The 17,286-nt window shown below is 40.8% G+C and overlaps 1 protein-coding gene and 2 non-coding genes across 6 annotated transcripts in view; 2 read left to right on the top strand and 1 right to left on the bottom strand.

The window, feature by feature from the left end:
- The window catches only part of Hml (hemolectin), a 31,031-nt gene that overhangs the window by 5,286 nt on the left and 8,459 nt on the right, over positions 1–17,286 (top strand). Inside the window, exons 8-57 of one of the 4 annotated variants that reach the window (XM_013325043.1) lie at positions 105–295; positions 464–618; positions 826–968; positions 1,052–1,214; positions 1,308–1,432; positions 1,675–1,741; positions 1,814–1,915; positions 1,986–2,223; positions 2,309–2,504; positions 2,640–2,832; positions 2,966–3,054; positions 3,155–3,374; positions 3,530–3,700; positions 3,931–4,067; positions 4,156–4,274; positions 4,351–4,501; positions 4,765–4,943; positions 5,837–6,017; positions 6,191–6,324; positions 6,439–6,559; positions 6,642–6,788; positions 6,901–7,150; positions 7,237–7,365; positions 7,457–7,674; positions 7,758–7,913; positions 8,139–8,325; positions 8,598–8,837; positions 9,114–9,161; positions 9,303–9,356; positions 9,470–9,603; positions 9,739–9,870; positions 9,952–10,337; positions 10,442–10,566; positions 10,786–10,979; positions 11,230–11,412; positions 11,571–11,729; positions 11,901–12,192; positions 12,476–12,638; positions 12,785–12,890; positions 13,074–13,341; positions 13,510–13,620; positions 14,242–14,469; positions 14,643–14,874; positions 15,098–15,246; positions 15,435–15,685; positions 15,785–16,002; positions 16,149–16,366; positions 16,568–16,759; positions 16,927–17,054; positions 17,146–17,262. In XM_013325043.1, the coding sequence (XP_013180497.1) occupies positions 105–295; positions 464–618; positions 826–968; positions 1,052–1,214; positions 1,308–1,432; positions 1,675–1,741; positions 1,814–1,915; positions 1,986–2,223; positions 2,309–2,504; positions 2,640–2,832; positions 2,966–3,054; positions 3,155–3,374; positions 3,530–3,700; positions 3,931–4,067; positions 4,156–4,274; positions 4,351–4,501; positions 4,765–4,943; positions 5,837–6,017; positions 6,191–6,324; positions 6,439–6,559; positions 6,642–6,788; positions 6,901–7,150; positions 7,237–7,365; positions 7,457–7,674; positions 7,758–7,913; positions 8,139–8,325; positions 8,598–8,837; positions 9,114–9,161; positions 9,303–9,356; positions 9,470–9,603; positions 9,739–9,870; positions 9,952–10,337; positions 10,442–10,566; positions 10,786–10,979; positions 11,230–11,412; positions 11,571–11,729; positions 11,901–12,192; positions 12,476–12,638; positions 12,785–12,890; positions 13,074–13,341; positions 13,510–13,620; positions 14,242–14,469; positions 14,643–14,874; positions 15,098–15,246; positions 15,435–15,685; positions 15,785–16,002; positions 16,149–16,366; positions 16,568–16,759; positions 16,927–17,054; positions 17,146–17,262 (8,490 nt within the window). Of the gene's footprint in view, positions 1–104; positions 296–463; positions 619–825; positions 969–1,051; positions 1,215–1,307; positions 1,433–1,674; positions 1,742–1,813; positions 1,916–1,985; positions 2,224–2,308; positions 2,505–2,639; positions 2,833–2,965; positions 3,055–3,154; positions 3,375–3,529; positions 3,701–3,930; positions 4,068–4,155; positions 4,275–4,350; positions 4,502–4,764; positions 4,944–5,836; positions 6,018–6,190; positions 6,325–6,438; positions 6,560–6,641; positions 6,789–6,900; positions 7,151–7,236; positions 7,366–7,456; positions 7,675–7,757; positions 7,914–8,138; positions 8,326–8,597; positions 8,838–9,110; positions 9,162–9,302; positions 9,357–9,469; positions 9,604–9,738; positions 9,871–9,951; positions 10,338–10,441; positions 10,567–10,785; positions 10,980–11,229; positions 11,413–11,570; positions 11,730–11,900; positions 12,193–12,475; positions 12,639–12,784; positions 12,891–13,073; positions 13,342–13,509; positions 13,621–14,241; positions 14,470–14,642; positions 14,875–15,097; positions 15,247–15,434; positions 15,686–15,784; positions 16,003–16,148; positions 16,367–16,567; positions 16,760–16,926; positions 17,055–17,145; positions 17,263–17,286 lie in introns of all 4 variants that reach the window. The other 3 variants (XM_013325042.1, XM_013325045.1, XM_013325044.1) reach the window with 3 other exon arrangements.
- On the top strand, positions 5,040–5,112 carry TRNAA-AGC (transfer RNA alanine (anticodon AGC)). Its single transcript has one exon. It is a non-coding gene; the product is annotated as a tRNA-Ala (tRNA).
- On the bottom strand, positions 5,268–5,340 carry TRNAA-AGC (transfer RNA alanine (anticodon AGC)). Its single transcript has one exon. It is a non-coding gene; the product is annotated as a tRNA-Ala (tRNA).

Genomic DNA, 17,286 nt, shown 5'->3' with positions numbered 1-17,286 from the left:
AAACTAAGATTTCATAGTATTCGTCTTTTTTCCTTGGATATAATAAAATACTATGAATTGCTCTTACCTTTCTTAATGAATATATGAAATTTTCTTACGTGTAGGGTGATATTCCCGATAACAACACTGCGAGTGAAAGTGAGTCTTTTGTCCACGAGTCTACAACCTTTTTGTCCGGCAAGTACATCCCATCAGGGAATCAAATAATAGTTGTGCAAGACTTGACCCCCAAAGGAGGGAGTTGTCTCACCTGGGCTGGAATGCATTATAAGACCTTTGACGGAAAGATATACAGGTAAATATGTTTTAAGTATGATGTATCATGATTGTCGGGATCGTTTCGTTTAACTCCTTAACTTTAAGTAACGGGGCAAATATGACCAGAAACAATACATAAATATTTCCTATTGAAAGTGGGATAAAATCAGGGAAATCAATACCTATTTTTTGTGTTTGTATACAGTTTCCAGTCACCTTGCCAGCATATTCTAGTGCGAGATGCGGAAGAAGATAAATATACGGTTGCAGTGAGACATCCAGATTGCAAGAACTTTGCCTACTGCCCCTCAGAGCTGGTTGTTTATATCAACGATAAAATGTATTCACTTAGTGTTGGAGGTAGGTCATTTGATTAGCGTTACTTTTATTGAATGCTTCTTTAAACATGTCACATAAGTTACATTATTTCCCACAGTCAAGAGTACGGAGTAGATATTTATAAAATTAAAAATCAAATAAAAAAAATAACAATAATAAATACTTTATGCTTGTATCTTGTAGTTTTTGCCGTTATATCTCATTTGTTTTCTCTTTGTAATGTTCCAGATGAAGGAGCTGTCCTGTTTCGTTCAACTAAACGCCTGATTCCAATGCCGGCCTCGTTGCCAGGCATCCGCGTCTCTATGCCCAGTGACCAAGTGTTTGTTAACCTCGACGCTTTGGGCGTTACTATTAAATGGGACACAAATGTTAGTACGATTGTATCATAGTTGTGATAGTTGTGATACTTGTGACCACTCTATCAAATTACGAACATAATTTATAATTTCAGAACTTGATAGTAATTGAAGGATCAGTACTTCTATGGAATAAGACCAAAGGTCTTTGTGGAACGTTGGACGGAAATCCAGAGAACGACTTTTTAATCAAAGACGGCACCATAGCGAGAACTAAATCTATGATGGTTACTTCTTGGCAACTAAATAAGATCGGAGGTAAATGGAAATATTCTGAGATTGATAAAAAATGTAATAATATTAAATCTGCATTCGTTTTACTTAGTTATAATTTTATTATTCTTTTTGTAGATATTTGTGAAAGCAATCCATCTGAAAGTACTGCGTGTGCTTCTAAAACTGATGCTGATATGAGGAAAGCTACTCAGTTTTGTAATAAAGTATTCAGTAAGGATAAGTTCCGGAAATGCTCAAAGGTAAGGCAGCATTTATATAATTATACATATCACATATGTCCATGGCTGTCGATGAACACCTCGCTGTTTCCATAGCTCGTATGTCCCCTTATCTTATAAAAAAAAATGAAGTTTCTAAAATGTGAAAGTTAGAATTAATTGGTTTAAAAATACAAAATATATCAAAAAGTATTATGATTTTGAACTTTGTTCAGTATAAAAATGTCGATGAAACAAGTTTGACAATAATTTCAATGTTGCAGGTAATGGATGTATCTCTTCTCCTGGAAGCCTGTGAATGGGACTACTGTGCGTGCACAATGAGTTTAAGTATGTTTCCATTTAGTTGCTAAATGTTACTCTTAGAATGTACACCTTCTAACCTAATACTCATAAATCCAGGTCCAGAAGAATGCGCTTGCAAAACGGTATCCGTGTATGCGAAAGAATGTCTACGTCATGGAATCGAGGAAATGGTTGCTTGGAGAGACTCTGAGACGTGTCGTAAGTTAAATGATCCCTAACGTAGAAGATATCGTTGAGGCTTTGAAGGTTAACGAATATTTTCTTTCAGCTATGCAGTGTCCTGAAGGCAAGGTTTATAAAGCTTGCGGTCCTGATGTACAGCCCAGCTGTGCCTTCCCTCTAGCAACATCAACTTCAGTCAATAATTCATGTGTCGAGGGTTGTTTCTGTCCCGAAGGACTCTTATTAGAAGGTGGACGGTGCATTCCTAAATCGGAATGTCCTTGCAGGATTAGAAATCAAAGCTTTAAGCCTGGAACAGTTATACCAAAGAGCTGTAATACTTGGTAAGTTATTTTTTTCCCCTAAATCTTAATTAGTTACAAATGATTCGATTAAACCAATCAATTTGCATATATGTTTAATGACCAGCACTTGCCAAGCTGGAGAGTGGACTTGTACTCAAGTGCCATGCGGCGCGCGGTGCAGTGCAGTAGGCGACCCACATTACACCACCTTCGATGGGCTTCGCTACGATTTTATGGGGACATGCACTTACACACTACTCCAGACTGACAACGTTACTGTTGAAGTGGAAAACGTTGCTTGCTCGGGATCAATAACTGAGGTATGATAATGAAAAACTTTGAGTACAGTACAGTACTTTGAGTTACAGATACGAAATAAAATATGATACACTTTAAACTTTGTTTTTATCTCTTATATTGTAAAAAAGGATAATAAAATATTTATTCAATTTTAGGCTATGAACCTGGCACCGTACAAAGGTGAAGGAAAGCCATCATGTACGAAAGCAGTTAACATAGTTTACAAGGGGGCAAACATACATATGAAGCAAGGCGGCTTCATCCTCGTCAACGGCAAAGAAGTCTCCGCGCTGCCGGTCAATGTAGGGGACATCAGGATAAGGGCTGCGTCTTCGCTATTTGTTATAGGTAAATTAAAAATTTGATCAACAATTTACCTTTCAGATAAAAAGAACAATTGACTCCTAAAATTCCTAAAATTTTAGCAGTTTGAGAATAGAAACGCCTACTGGATAATAATATTTAATCTTTTTTGTTGCAGTTCAACTACCAATAAAAGTAGACCTATGGTGGGATGGCAATACCAGAGTGTTCGTAGATGTCCCACCGGAATTCCATCAACAGACAAAGGTTAGAAAATAAGCTACATTATTTTTGAACCCTTATTATCAATCGCTTTTTTATTTCTTTACGGTTCCGGACTTATTTAATAAGCTACAATCATTCCCAGGGTCTTTGTGGAACTTTCAATTTGAATCAAAAAGACGATTTCCTAACACCTGAGGGTGACGTGGAGCAATCGGCTTTCGCATTTGCCAACAAATGGAAGACCAGAGAGTTTTGTAATGACATCGCCACCAAAGAACCAGAGAACCCTTGCCATGCCAACGTGGAAAATAAAGAAGCTGCTGAGAAATACTGCAGCATATTGAAGAGTGCATTATTTGAATGTAAGTCCTTTAGAGAAGGTTTTTTTTATTGACTGCATCAGTATAGTGAATAAATTTGGTCTATTAAATTGGACGGGAGAAATACGATAGTAGTTCTGCAGTTTCCTATATTGAAACTTTGAGGGAACTTTAATTTGACGGTGTTCGTATTCCAGCTTGCCATTGGTATGTGGATGTGCAGCCATACTACGAGAACTGTCTGTACGACATGTGCGCATGCAGCGGCGACGTGTCTCGCTGTCTGTGCCCCATGCTCGGCGACTACGCGATGGCGTGCGCGGCCAACGGACGGCACGTGCAATGGAGATACAACGTCAAGGAGTGCGGTCAGTTACAATTACAAATGTCTTACTTTCGAACAAACTAAACTTCGTATTTGTAACTTTGGATGTTACAGACTATATATATTATAAGACTAACAAATTTTGTTTGTCAAATAACAGCAATAAATTTTCAATTCTTTTCTTGAGACTGACATATTTTAAAACGACGTTTAAATTAAGGAAAATAAAAGCACTAAATTCAAGCATGGAATTATTTGTTTGGTCTTTTCCAGAGCTATCATGTACCGGTGGCCAGGAGTACACGGTGTGTGCGGATAGCTGCGTGCGGACTTGCACGGACGTAGCCCTCACCGCTAAGAGCACGTGCAAACCGACCTGCGTTGAGGGATGCGCTTGTCCTACTGGACAGGTAAAACAATCTGGTCTACTGTTTAACGAAATTTGCAATCGGTTTTACCATGTTTTATTCATGTTTTAATATAATTAATAACTATCAGGTACTGGACAGCAGCAATGTTTGTGTTCCTATCGCTCTGTGTCCCTGCTTCCACAAGGGTATGGAGTTCATGCCTGGTTACAAAGAAGTAAGGGCCGGCACACGAGAGCGCGAACTTTGGTACATAACTTTCTTTGAATTGTATTAACAAGTCTTGGGAGATTGAGGAGACTAATGTCCAGTTGATTGTGTACAGTACATGCGTTGGTGCGAGATGGGACTGCGTGCCGGCCACACCCGAGGAGATCTTGCGATATCCGCCCGCTGAGGACCTGCGTAGTAACTGCAGCTCATTACAGCATAGAGAATTCACCACCTGCGAGCTAGCGGAGCCACTCACCTGCAAGGTCAGTCGCGATTTCAATCAGTTCTCATCTTGTCAAATTCAAATAGTAAAATTTATAACTGGCGATATTTATAACTTAACAGTGACATTATATCACAATGCATCATTACAATTCATTCATTGTCATACAATGATTTGATTTCATTACAATTGTTAACCACTAAAAGAAATGATAATAATCAATTTTTTTAAATGTTTTGCCAAACTTGGTAATTATTTCAATCAGTTGAGTTTAGTTTTTGTAGGACATATTTGGTTGTACAGAACATGCATCTACCTCCTTTGACGCGTGCGAGCGAGTGCCGGCCAGGCTGCCAATGCAAGAAGGGCTTCGTGTTGGACACGGGGTCGGGCAAGTGTGTGCAACCCACTAACTGCCCCTGCCACCACGGCGGCAGGAGCTATGCTGACGGGGAGAAGATGCAGGAAGAATGCAACACATGGTGAGTTATTAGGGCGTAAAACCGTGACAAAAATAAAATAAATTTAAAAAGTTAAGGTATGTCTTCACTTGCCAATTTTCACTCACTACGCTATCAGGGGGCGTAGCTCAGATGGTAGAGCGCTCGCTTAGCATGCGAGAGGTACCGGGATCGATACCCGGCGCCTCCAATTTCTTTTTGTAAATTCATGCTCACTTATAGAAAAGTACCAAAATATGTTTTTCTATTTTTCTGTACTTATGCAAAGAAAAATCATTATTGTTTTCCGAGATATAGTGCAGATTTAGATTTAAAAACATTTTACCAAAATTCAAAAAAAGAAATTGGAGGCGCCGGGTATCGATCCCGGTACCTCTCGCATGCTAAGCGAGCGCTCTACCATCTGAGCTACGCCCCCTATTGGTAAAGTTTAAGAATTAAACAAATATAAAAGTTATATTTCGAAATTAAATTCCATACGCGTAAAAATTACAAAAGTGTGTCACCATGTCTGTTACAATTCGCTGCTTACGCAAACGTAAACCTGTTTACATAACTCACAATTAAACAATCTAGATATTTTTAATTACGTTTATTGTTTTAACTAAATTGATGTAAATAAATATTTAATTAGAAAACGCTACGTGTTTTTTTAATACAATATAGATAGAAAGATAGATATATAGATAATAGATCAAAAATAAAACGTAAAATATTAACGGCTTTAAAGTGAATAAGATTCGAACATAAGTCCATCGATAAAACACTGAACTAATGCTGGTCTATCAGCTATAGTGCCACTTTGTCCCATATTTTATTTTAGTGATATCTTTCATGTCAAAAGTAAGCAAAAGTGTTGTAGGTTCCGAGGAAAAAATGTATGGGAAGACTTTATATTGAATTTGTTCGTGTAGCGAATGCAAGAGTGGCAGCTGGTCGTGCAGCGCGCGCGCTTGCTCTGGCGTATGCAGCGCATGGGGTGACTCCCACCTCGCCACTTTCGACGGTACTCACTACGATTTTGAGGGCGTCTGCACATACCTCCTCGCCAAGGGATCCATGGACGGACAAGATGGCTTCAGTGTTGAGATTCAGGTTTGTTGTGTGATACAAGGAGAAATTATACCCAAATTTCTACTAAGCTCATTAAAAAATTTGAAGTATTTGATGTTTTTAAATCTTTATCACATTAATAGGTTTATTAGATATTGTGAATATCGGAGTTATGATTATGAAATCAGAATATACGAGATGTTCTTGATATTCAGAACGTGCCGTGCGGAACAACCGGCGCTACCTGCTCCAAGTCCGTGACCCTCAGGGTCACCAACGCCGACGGCAGCGAGGAGTCCATCTCACTCTCACAGGGAGCACCATTACCTGATGCCACTAATTTGAAGAGGTATGGTGTTTATTCATCTGATCTAAAGAGTTTAAAATTAACTACAAATATTCTTCCCATTCGTTTCAATCACGTCTTATAAATACAGCTCTTAATTTCTTGGGACACTTTTAGGATAAAGCTCCGCATCGCAGGCGCGTACGTGTTTGCCGATGTACCCAGCCTCGGCATGAGCTTGCAGTGGGACCGCGAACTGCGCGTCTATGTCAAGGTCGACGCTATGTGGCAGAACAGGGTCAGTTCTTATAGATGCTTATAAAGGGACAATAAGTTTAGCGTGGTCACTTTTGTTCTACAACTGAAGTCATTTGTCACAGGTGAAAGGTTTATGCGGTAACTACAACTCGGACATGCGCGACGACTTCCAAACGCCATCTGGCGGCGGATTCGCCGAAACATCCGCTCTTATATTTGCCGACTCCTGGAAACTGAAGCCAACATGTCCAAAGCCTCAAGAAGTAGCGGTAAGAATACCTTATTCAATTTTTTTTATCACGTACATTATAAACATTTTTTATATATTAAGCGTACGATAGCCGCTATAATTTGAAATAATTTATATTACCGATGTTTCAGGACCATTGTAAGCAACGACCACAACGTAAAGAATGGGCGACCACAACATGTGGAGCGTTGAAGCGGTTCCCGTTCTCGCTGTGCCACGCGGAGGTGCCGGTGGAGGCGCACGTGCGCGCCTGCGAGGCGGACGCGTGCGCTTGCGACGCCGGCGATGACTGCCGCTGCGCGTGCGCCGCTATAGCTAACTACGCGTACGCCTGCGCCGCACGAGGAGTTACCTTTGACTGGCGCAAGCAGGACCTTTGCCGTAAGTATAACAATTGACATCACAATTCCATTGCGATATTTGTAATAAAAAGACCATATTTGACCTTTCTCAATAACCTTGTTCAGCGATGCAGTGCGACACCAAGTGCAGTAACTACAACTCGTGTATGTCACCCTGCCCGCCCGAGACTTGCGACAACATGCTCGACTACGATAAGTTAAAGGCCGTCTGCGAGAAAGAGTCTTGCATAGAAGGTATGCCTTCAAAGAAAACTACCTTATTCTTTGTATCTTTTGCATTCCTGGTCAGTTCTTTGTATGTACTAATCATTACTTCTATCCCAAGGTTGCCAGGCCAACAAGACGTGTCCCGAGGGCACGGTGTATTCGAACAGCTCCCTGACAGAGTGCGTCCCGCGCGCTAAGTGCCGTCCCGTCTGCATGACCCTGGAGGATGGCAGGGAGATCCTCGAGGGTGACGTCATAGAGGCGGACGACTGCCACACATGCAGATGCTCCAAAAAGACTAAAGTCTGTTCCGGCCAACCTTGCCCTACAACTGATGTGAGTCTTTATTCAATACTTTTAACAACTGGACTTATTGTAATTGAATTGGTCGTTTATAACATTTTAAATTTGTCAAACAGACAACACCATCGGGTCCCCCTACGTCACCGAAGCCGCACGACCAGCCGCTAGGCTGCGTCACCGGTTGGACGCCCTGGCTCAACCGAGGACCGGCGGAGATCGCACCCGACGGCGCCTCCATAGAAAACGAACCGTTACCTAGACCCAACGAACTGGTGAGAAAAATATAATTGCAAAATATAGCGAGGAATCAATTATCTTCAAAATAACTAACCTAACCTTAATTAAAACAACAGACTTACCGAGGAAATAGCGCAATCATCTATTTGCTGCATTTTAAACACATTTTTTTTCCAATTCTTTTTTCCCAGGAACTTTGGAAAGAGCTTATGTATAATTGTTTTAATAAAGCTCACTTGAATGTAAACTGATACCTGTAGGTGGTAGGCGCCCCAATGTGCAAGCCAGATATGATGAAGACGATCGAATGCCGCACCGTCGTAGGTCACAAGACCGCCAAGGAGACTGGTCTAAATGTAGAGTGCAGCCTGGAGCAGGGCTTGGTCTGTCGCGTACCAGAGGATGTCTGCCCTGACTTCGAGATACGTGTCTATTGCAAATGTGAAGGTACAAAATAAATCTTCCTAGCTCCATCATCAACATCAGTCTGTATTACTTAGTCCATTTATGAACTTGCTATCTTCTGGGAATACTATACGTATGTGTTTTACATAACTTTTATTCCATCGAACTCGATCCTTGGTTCGCGAAAAGGGATATTTTATGATTCCTTGATCCTATCTGTTAAACCTATTTGGGAAAACCCGCTTGCCACTTCGTCTATTTAATGCCACTGAGAGTTACCCAAAAAATACGAAAACCATCGTCCATCCTTACAGAGCCGTTCCGATGCATGAACAGCACGCATCCCAACCACCCGCACCCCACGGATTGCAGCAAGTTCTACGAATGCACCCCCGAAGTGGGCACCACAAAGGAACCGCACGCCGTGCTTAAGCAATGCGGGGAAGGTCTCCTGTACAACCCGGTAACCATGGTGTGCGACTGGCCCCAGGCTGTATACGCAGTGCGACCGGAGTGCGAGAAACCAATCACCACCACAACAGCTGCTACACCTGGTACTCACCAGATTTTTTTCTACAAGAAAGCTTTGCACGTAGTTCTCAGGAGCCTTGGTCTTTTACTTGATCGAATGTTTTTAAAGCACATCACATTCTTGGGGCTTACTAATTTATCATCACTATCATTACAATTGTTAAGATCGAAGTACTTAGGTAGATTAGAATTCATGAAGCTGTATGATTAGTTATTACAATGCTATTTTAAGGATAATGATTATCTTGTTTTTCCTTTTTACCTTTTTTACCTTTTTTTTACGTGTCTGATTTTAGCAGCTGAAGAAACAGCACCGACCGGGGTCACCGCTACAGAATCACCTGGAGGTAAATCTACGTTTGAATCTTGCCACATTATTCATTGGTATTTCACATGCATCCTTTCAAAAACTTGCTGGTACTTTATAATGGCACGTTATTGTATCAATATTATATAATTTTAAATTTTAAACAACTCACTATTTTCAGTTCCGAGAATCTTTACGTCCGAATCATTTGTTACGACTGCATCTTCTACGATAGGTAAGGTTCCTTATTGAGTTTCATCTGAGCTTACAGTATAGTTCTAAAATAGTTCTTTTCGCCCTGATAAACCAATAAAATATTTTCAAGTACTACGTAAATTTGATTAACAGCTACCCCTCCTCTGCCAACGAGTCCCCTGTGCCCGCCTGGCCAGGTGTTCTCCTCCTGCGCGTACCCCTGCGACAACCTGTGCGAACATTTCCTACAGACATTACGGGAGAGAGGAGAATGTCTCCCGGGACAGGTATACAATACATTTTTGTACTGTTTGTATTAGATGAGAGTTGAGTTAAATTGTCGAATAATTGGTTCAGACTAAAAATATAGTTAAAACTGGAAGAGAATTATTTTAGTTAATTAATTTGCATTAATTTTACAGAAATGTGTAAAAGCCTGCATCGATGAGTCGATTGCAAATATAAAATGCGAGTTTGGATCGAAATGGCGCGATGACAAGACCTGTGTACCTATCAAGGACTGCACTTGTTACGATGAAGGCCACAGAATTAAGGTACTTTAGAACAATGATATTTAGCACATAATACAAAGATTCGTGTCAAATATTTAAACATTTATCGTTTTTTTTGTTCAGCCTGGCGGTGTTGTGGTTCACGGCTGCGAGAAATGTCAGTGTCTCGACAACGCATTACACTGTGATACCACTGACTGTGTTTCCATCTTCACCTCAGTTGGGCCTACGCATATGACCTATATCCTCGAACCCAAAACCACTCCGGCTACATTCCCCACCATAGCACCGACGAAACCCACTACAGTGACAATTTCTTCTACTTGGACACCAACTACGGTTGAAGTTACGCCGACACCTACTCTTCCGCCCAAAACAACGTTATCTACAACGGAAGGAACAACACACGCTCCCACGGAACCGTCTGTAGAAACGACCGTACCGACAACGGAAACGCCACTTATTATCAAATCTACAAATACTCCGCCACCAAAATGTGATCCTACAAAGTTAGTATTATAAATCATAACAGATTTTATTAAACTAAAAATATTCAATATTGAATAATAATTTGATATAATCTCATATAATAATTTGCCTTAAATTAAAACAGGTATAAAAATCTGCTATGGAATGCGGAACCCTTACCAAAGTCTGCGTTCACCGCCAGCTCTTCATCCAGTCCCTTGTATGAACCTCAGCATGCAGAATTAAATGGTGTACCGCTAGATATATCAGGTGGGATATGAAAACAATAACTAAAATTTATGCTAAGGATACTTCAAGAAATTAATAAATGTTTTAGTAATAATAGAAGTTAAGTCTATTCCAGTAAAGGTATAATAGTTTTAATCTTCATAAAAATAACTTAAAATTTCTCATATTAAAATACTGTTACATCGTTTAAGAGCCCCAAAATATATTTAACCTAATGATATAAGTACTTTTTTTATTCAGGTGCCAGCTGGACTCCAAAGACTATGGACACGAATCAATACATACAAGTCGAGTTCCCTCACCGGGAGCCTGTCTATGGCGTGACGATGCAAGGCAGCCCCGTGTTCGACCATTACGTCACCAGCTATGAAGTCATGTATGGCGATGATGGTAGCGTCTTCTCTACTGTAGATGGTCCTGATGGAAAACCTAAGGTAATCCACTAAAAGCTTCTGATACTATAATAAAAGGCTAAATTTATTTTGTTAACACTTATCATATTCCTACTGTTTTCCCTACAGAGGCTTAGTACTATTATATTTGTAGTAATTTCCCATAAATTTCTATTAGCAGTCACTGTATTCATTTACCTGTTGTGCGTATCCATTTTTAATCTTATTAATTTATTGTATATGTGTTCTTCATGTACATACACTATTCAAAGCAATGTAATCTTCGTCTCAGGTCTTCCGAGGTCCAGTTGACAGCAGCGAACCCCTGCAGCAAATGATTGAGCCGCCCATCGAAGCGAAATTCATCCGCATCCGACCGCTGACGTGGCACAAGGGTATTGCAGTGCGCTTGGAGCTTATCGGCTGTGAGGAACCCATCACCACCACGCCGGTGCCTACCACCACTGTCACAACTGTGAGTTTAATCAATATCATCGACGATATGCCTTAGTGTAGATTTAGAAATATGCTAAGGGTCTTCCTGAGCGACCAAATAATGTCTGAGTACGCTGAGGTAGCTTAAGGACTCTTCGGCAGTAATAGGACTAAATGTAATTTAAATTTATTTTCTAGCCTGAGCCAATGCAGTGTACGGATGCTATGGGCTTAGACGCCGAACTGCCTTTGGACAACATTGAAGTGTCCTCCAACAATGAGGCGCGACCATTCTTGAAGCTCGATGGAGAAAGAGGATGGCGCCCAACTTACAGTACCCCTGGACAATGGATCAAGGTTAGTGTTAACTAAAATCTAGACGGCTTCGCTGAAAGAATATACATATAATAAATACACAAAGACACTTGGATAAACTCATCAGAATAATGAGTACAGCTAAAAATTTCATTTTAGATTAGGAACACCATTTCGGTATGAACATTCAGTAAATAATTATTTTGTCCACAGTTTGACTTCATGGCACCACGTAATATAACCGGCATCAAGACCAAGGGTGGAGTGACAGGATGGGTAACCGCATACAACGTGCTGTTCTCGTGCAACTTGTCGCTGCCGTTCAGCCCCATGGTGGACATGCTCGGAGATGTGCGACAGTTCCCGGCCAACTACGACAGCGACACAGTGGTGACGACAGAGTTCCGGCCGCCGATACGTGCTCAGTACTTAAAGATATTGCCAGTCAAATGGAATCGTAATATGGAGATGAGAGTGGAGCCTATTGGATGTTTCGAACCTTACCGTAAGTTTTAAGTTCCTTGTAATAAAATGTTTAGAAATCGAGTGCATGTACTTTATGATCATAATTTAAAACAAAAGATTCCTTGATGATGATTAATTTTTAATCATTGGGCTTGCAATTCGAGCAATCACGATATCTTTCTTAAGAATAGTTTAAATTAGGATATCAAGTTTTTCAATGTTAGTACGGCTTGATATGTCTTAGAAAATAGTAATCCCTTAATCCGAAAACAGTTTTTCTTTTGACGATAATTTACGACTTTAAAGATAATTAACTTGTTCAGCAACGACAACAACCGTCGCTCCAACACCGACTCCGAGCAGCAGCGGGTGCGAGGTGTGCCCGGGCGTGCGACCGACCGCCTGCAACTGCACAGAGCTCCAGTACTTTGACGGCGAGACCTGCGTCTCCAGGGACCAGTGTCCATGCGTCGAAGGATTTATGACGTAAGATTATCTTTTTAAGTTTATGCATATCTCATAGCAAAATTTACTCTAAAGTGTCGATACTATTACACGAAATGGTTGATGATAAACTAACAAGAAACTTTTTTGTTCCACTGTATTTGACTCTTAGTACGTTGTGTCCTCAGGTATGCGGTCGGTTCTATCTTCCGCGGCACTGAATGCGACGAGTGCATGTGCAAGCTGGGCGGCATCACCGACTGCAAGCCCATTAAGGAGTGCAAGTGTGAGCCGGTTAGTTACGTTCACGGCTTTTATTTTGAATATATAAAACTGAGTAGCATATGCCATGTTGGAGACTAATCTCTGTTCCAAATCCATCTAGATCCGTTCAGCCGATATGATGTTATATAGGAACATATTTATCCGTTCAATCTTTCGCATTAATAATATTAAGTATGGTTACTCTTTTAATAGGATATGGTACCAAAACTGTCAACGTCGACATGCGAATGCTCGTGCGAGGCATGCCCCGACGGCACCAGGATCTGCCCGACGAGCGCGCTGTGCTTGCCGCTGGAGAAGTGGTGCGACGGCCTCCAGGACTGCGGAGATGACGAGCGCGACTGCATCACCAGCACCGCCATTAAGACCACCGTCACAGAACCCACATTCATCAGCACGGCCGTGCCTATTGCTGGCGCCACGCCGCCTGCCACCACCACCACCACACAAAAACCAGAACGTAAGCACAATCAGAATATTTAACAATCGCTTAAGTGTAGATTTTTAGCAATTAATGTATGCAAGACTCCCATCTTCTACATATGTGTAGTGAGTATGAGATTTAGGAACGATGTGATTAATTAGCAAATTAACAAATACAAAATTTATAGAAACATATCTTTAACAGGCCGTAAGGAAATTAAAGAAATTGCTACATTTTATGAAAATTTTCATCCAAGATTAGAGAAGGTACCGAAAACTCTATTTATAGAACCTAAGAACGAGGATAGAAATATAGGTAAATGATTCAATGACGTATATAAGCCTAATAAATGCAAGTGTATCTGGCTGTTATATTTCGCGAATATTTTATGGCTTACATATAATAATGTAAATAAAGCTTCGCTATATCATTATGTATATACGTATGTAAGTATAATGGTATTATATTTACATACAAAATTTATCGTTTTTCTCAGTATAATAATTGTATAAGAAAGTCGCGTAAGTTACACTATTTATAACTCAAGAACGGCTTTACCGATATGCCTGAAAATTGGTGAGGAGGTAGCTTAGATTCTGGAGACGGACATAGGATACTATTTATTCTTTTTTTTCGAATTTCTGCCTTGAAGAGCTGCTTTTTATTTAACTTATCTATATTTTAAGTTTTTTTATATATCCATGCGGATGGAGTCGCGGGCGACAGCTAGTATTAAAATAATTATTGGTATTTAAAGTTATTTATATGGCTTGTATATGTAACATGTGGCAATTTTTATTTAGCTATAATCTTAAACTAGCAAGTACCGAATAAGAAAATGTTATGGAGTTGTTAAGTAATTCGGAAATGAGAATCGTTGTGAGTACTCACAGTTGTTGTAACCAAAATTTTAATTTGAAAATGTTTGATTTTCAGCTGTGAAATGTCCCAAAGTGGAATGCCCGCGTGGTTACTTTGTCCAAACCATAACAGGCCGTCCTAATTACATATCATCGTTGACATCTGACCTGCCGCCTCCAAGGCCAAGAAATTCCTACCAGAGGTACCAAACTGGAGCAAAGACATGGTACGGGAGGAAGGGTGGATTTTCGAAGACTGCCTTTTCTAAGGGAGGATTCTCTAAAGGCGGATATACACCTTTTGGTACGTGCTTTCACACCAATGCTCTTTCTACAGCTTAAAACTCCTTTAATGTGATCTTTTTTACATCATTACCATTCGCCAAAATTAAGTAAGCAATTCCAAAATATGAGTAATTATAAAAACGACCTTGCTCTTGGTAAATGACGTGTTTAAATTAAGAATATTCTCTACAGGCCGACCGAAGTTCCCGCAGCAAAATCAAGCATTCTCACTGGATAAACCTGCGTTAACGAAAGACACCTCGTCCAAGGAAGTCTGCCCGCAATTTAAATGCATCCCGAAACTACCCCCACCGCCGAGGCCGGGCTCCACCCTCCCGCCCCTCATCTGCTCCGCCCCTCTCTGCCCGCAGCACTACTCACTCAAACTGGAAAGTGTACCAACCGACGTTCATAAGTGTCCACAGTAAGTATCGTCAAAGGTTAAGATTTGCACCTTGAATATGTAAAAACTAGATTTTATTTGGTGTCTTTATATAGGAACTATAACCATTTAGAACCATTTAAGTGCTTGCTGAGATCCGATTGTCTTGGTTCTCCTTGTGTCTATTAACAAGATAAGCCAAGAGAAGTTAGAGCGGAATGTTAGTCAGTTTGTCAAGTAGGCAATATCCATGTTATGTTCATAGGTACGTGTGCGTGCCCCCAGTGGAGCGGCCGGTGTACTGCAACGTGACAGGGCGCACCTTTAATACTTTCGATGGCGTCGAATACAAATACGACATCTGCTTCCACATCCTCGCCAGAGACAACCGCTTCGACGCCTGGACAGTTATTGGTAACATATTTTGGAAAAATTAACTGTTCAAAAATTGGAATAAAATTAAATTTCTTGTCATTGCCTTTTCTAACAAAGTTAAATTTTAAGTCATATTCGCGACAATAATCTCAAGTTAATATGGTTTTGGCAAATATAATTTTCGCATCACTAGCCCAAAAACATAATTTTTACCGTGATCCTTTCAGTCCGCAAGAAGTGCCGCCCCGATGGTTGCGTAAATCAATTGATGGTGCTCCAAGATGACCAGTTGATCCTCGTGAAGCCAAATCTAATGATAGAATACAACAACTTCGAATACACAGTGGAGCAGACTCGCAAGATTTGCTTCCAGAAGAACAGCTTCGATGTCGACCGCCTTGGCAACGGCGTGTCCATTAAGTCTAGAAAATATAACTTCACCGTCTTGTATTCAACTAATGGTGATATCAAAATTGGGGTTAGTTTAATAATTTTAATCCATCCCATAAATCCATCAATCTTTCGATTATTAACTTGAATTATCTTTTACGCCTATATGTTTTCTTTCGGATAATAGCTGCTTAAGACACACTTGGGTGGTGTGGACGGTCTCTGCGGTGCTTACGACGGCGACTCCAGCAACGACCGTCGGCTTCCAAGTGGCCAGCAGGCGGTCAGCATCGACCAGTTCGGTAGGTCTTGGGCCAAGCCCGGCCTCAAGCCTGATGCCTGCCAGCCCAAGGTTATTCCGCCCAAGGAACAAAAGAAATGTTGGGACATGTGCGACGTTCTTACGTAAGTCTAAGCAATTAGAGTTTCTATAATTCTCTGTATAATACAGAAAAGATCACAAACCTATTTTACGTATGTTTTATAAGCAATACCAAATTGATGAAAGAATATTGCCTCAATTGGATTATTAATAAAAAAATTATTGACAGGAAAGAACCGATCTCGCAATGCGCCAAGGTTCTTAACCTGGACAAATGGCGGACCATCTGCTTGGAGAAGGTGTGCGAGTGTGCTGAGCAGGTGGTGAATGGCACCAAGCGCTCCGAGGAGGAGTGCAGGTGCAAGTTCGTGGAGCAGCTGGTGGCGGAGTGCCTCGCCGCCGACAAGGATCTCGACATACAGAGCTGGAGAATGAATATGAATTGTCGTAAGTAGAGATTTTAACTGACGATTTTACCACTGAATTAGATGTTAGTTTTAAATTGAACACATATAAAGCTTAATTATATTTTGAGTTGTGTATAATTTAAAAAGTTTACAACCCATTTAGTTTCAGTAATCCTGATCGAAGGGCCAGTTCATGTTTGGTGCATGTTTTTTTTACAATGTTATGCAATGTGTGTAACAGCGGCGGAGTGCGCTGCGCCGCTGGTTCACTACGACTGCTACCGGCGCCGCAGCGAGCCGACCTGCGCTGGCGTCGGCGCCGGCAGCCGCAGCAGCCAGCAGGAGGACGGCCTCTGCTTCCCCGGCTGCTACTGCCCGGAGGGACGCCTGCGCAAGGGCGACCAGTGTATAGCGCCTACTGATTGCTTAGACTGTAAGTAACTTTAAACAAATAAAAAAGCTTGGAACGCATCTTCTCATGGCATTATTCATCTTAATTAATGGCAATCAAAGCTTATAATTGTAAAAATATTTTGTTCAAATGTTTCATTAAATTACATCCATCCTTCAAATCTTAATATTAAAGTCGATTATTTGTAGGTACTTGCCACGGTTTGGGAACGCCTTCGAAGTACCAGACGTTTGAAGGTGACGACTTGCCTTTCCTCGGCAACTGCACCTACCTCGCATCTAGGGACAGGAATGAGACCGGAAACCACAAGTATCAGGTAAAAATGGATCCAAGAAGACACAAAGAGTTAAGACAGACCAGACAGTTTATTGTGAACAATATTCCCAATGTTTTAATTTGTCTTCCAGGTCTACGTGACAAACGAACCGTGTGCTGACAATAAAGATGTTGCGTGCACGAAATCAATCTATTTGATTTACGAAAAGAATATTGTTCAGATCGCAAAGGAGTCTTATTCAAACATGGTAAGTGAAACATATCGAACATAT

The sequence above is a fragment of the Papilio xuthus genome, unplaced genomic scaffold, assembly GCF_000836235.2.
Source record: "Papilio xuthus unplaced genomic scaffold, Pxut_1.1 DF824888.1, whole genome shotgun sequence".
NCBI classification, from domain to species: Eukaryota; Metazoa; Arthropoda; class Insecta; order Lepidoptera; family Papilionidae; genus Papilio; species Papilio xuthus.
The sequence above is the reverse complement of the archived record's forward strand: the minus strand, read 5'-3'. Positions and strand labels throughout refer to the sequence as shown.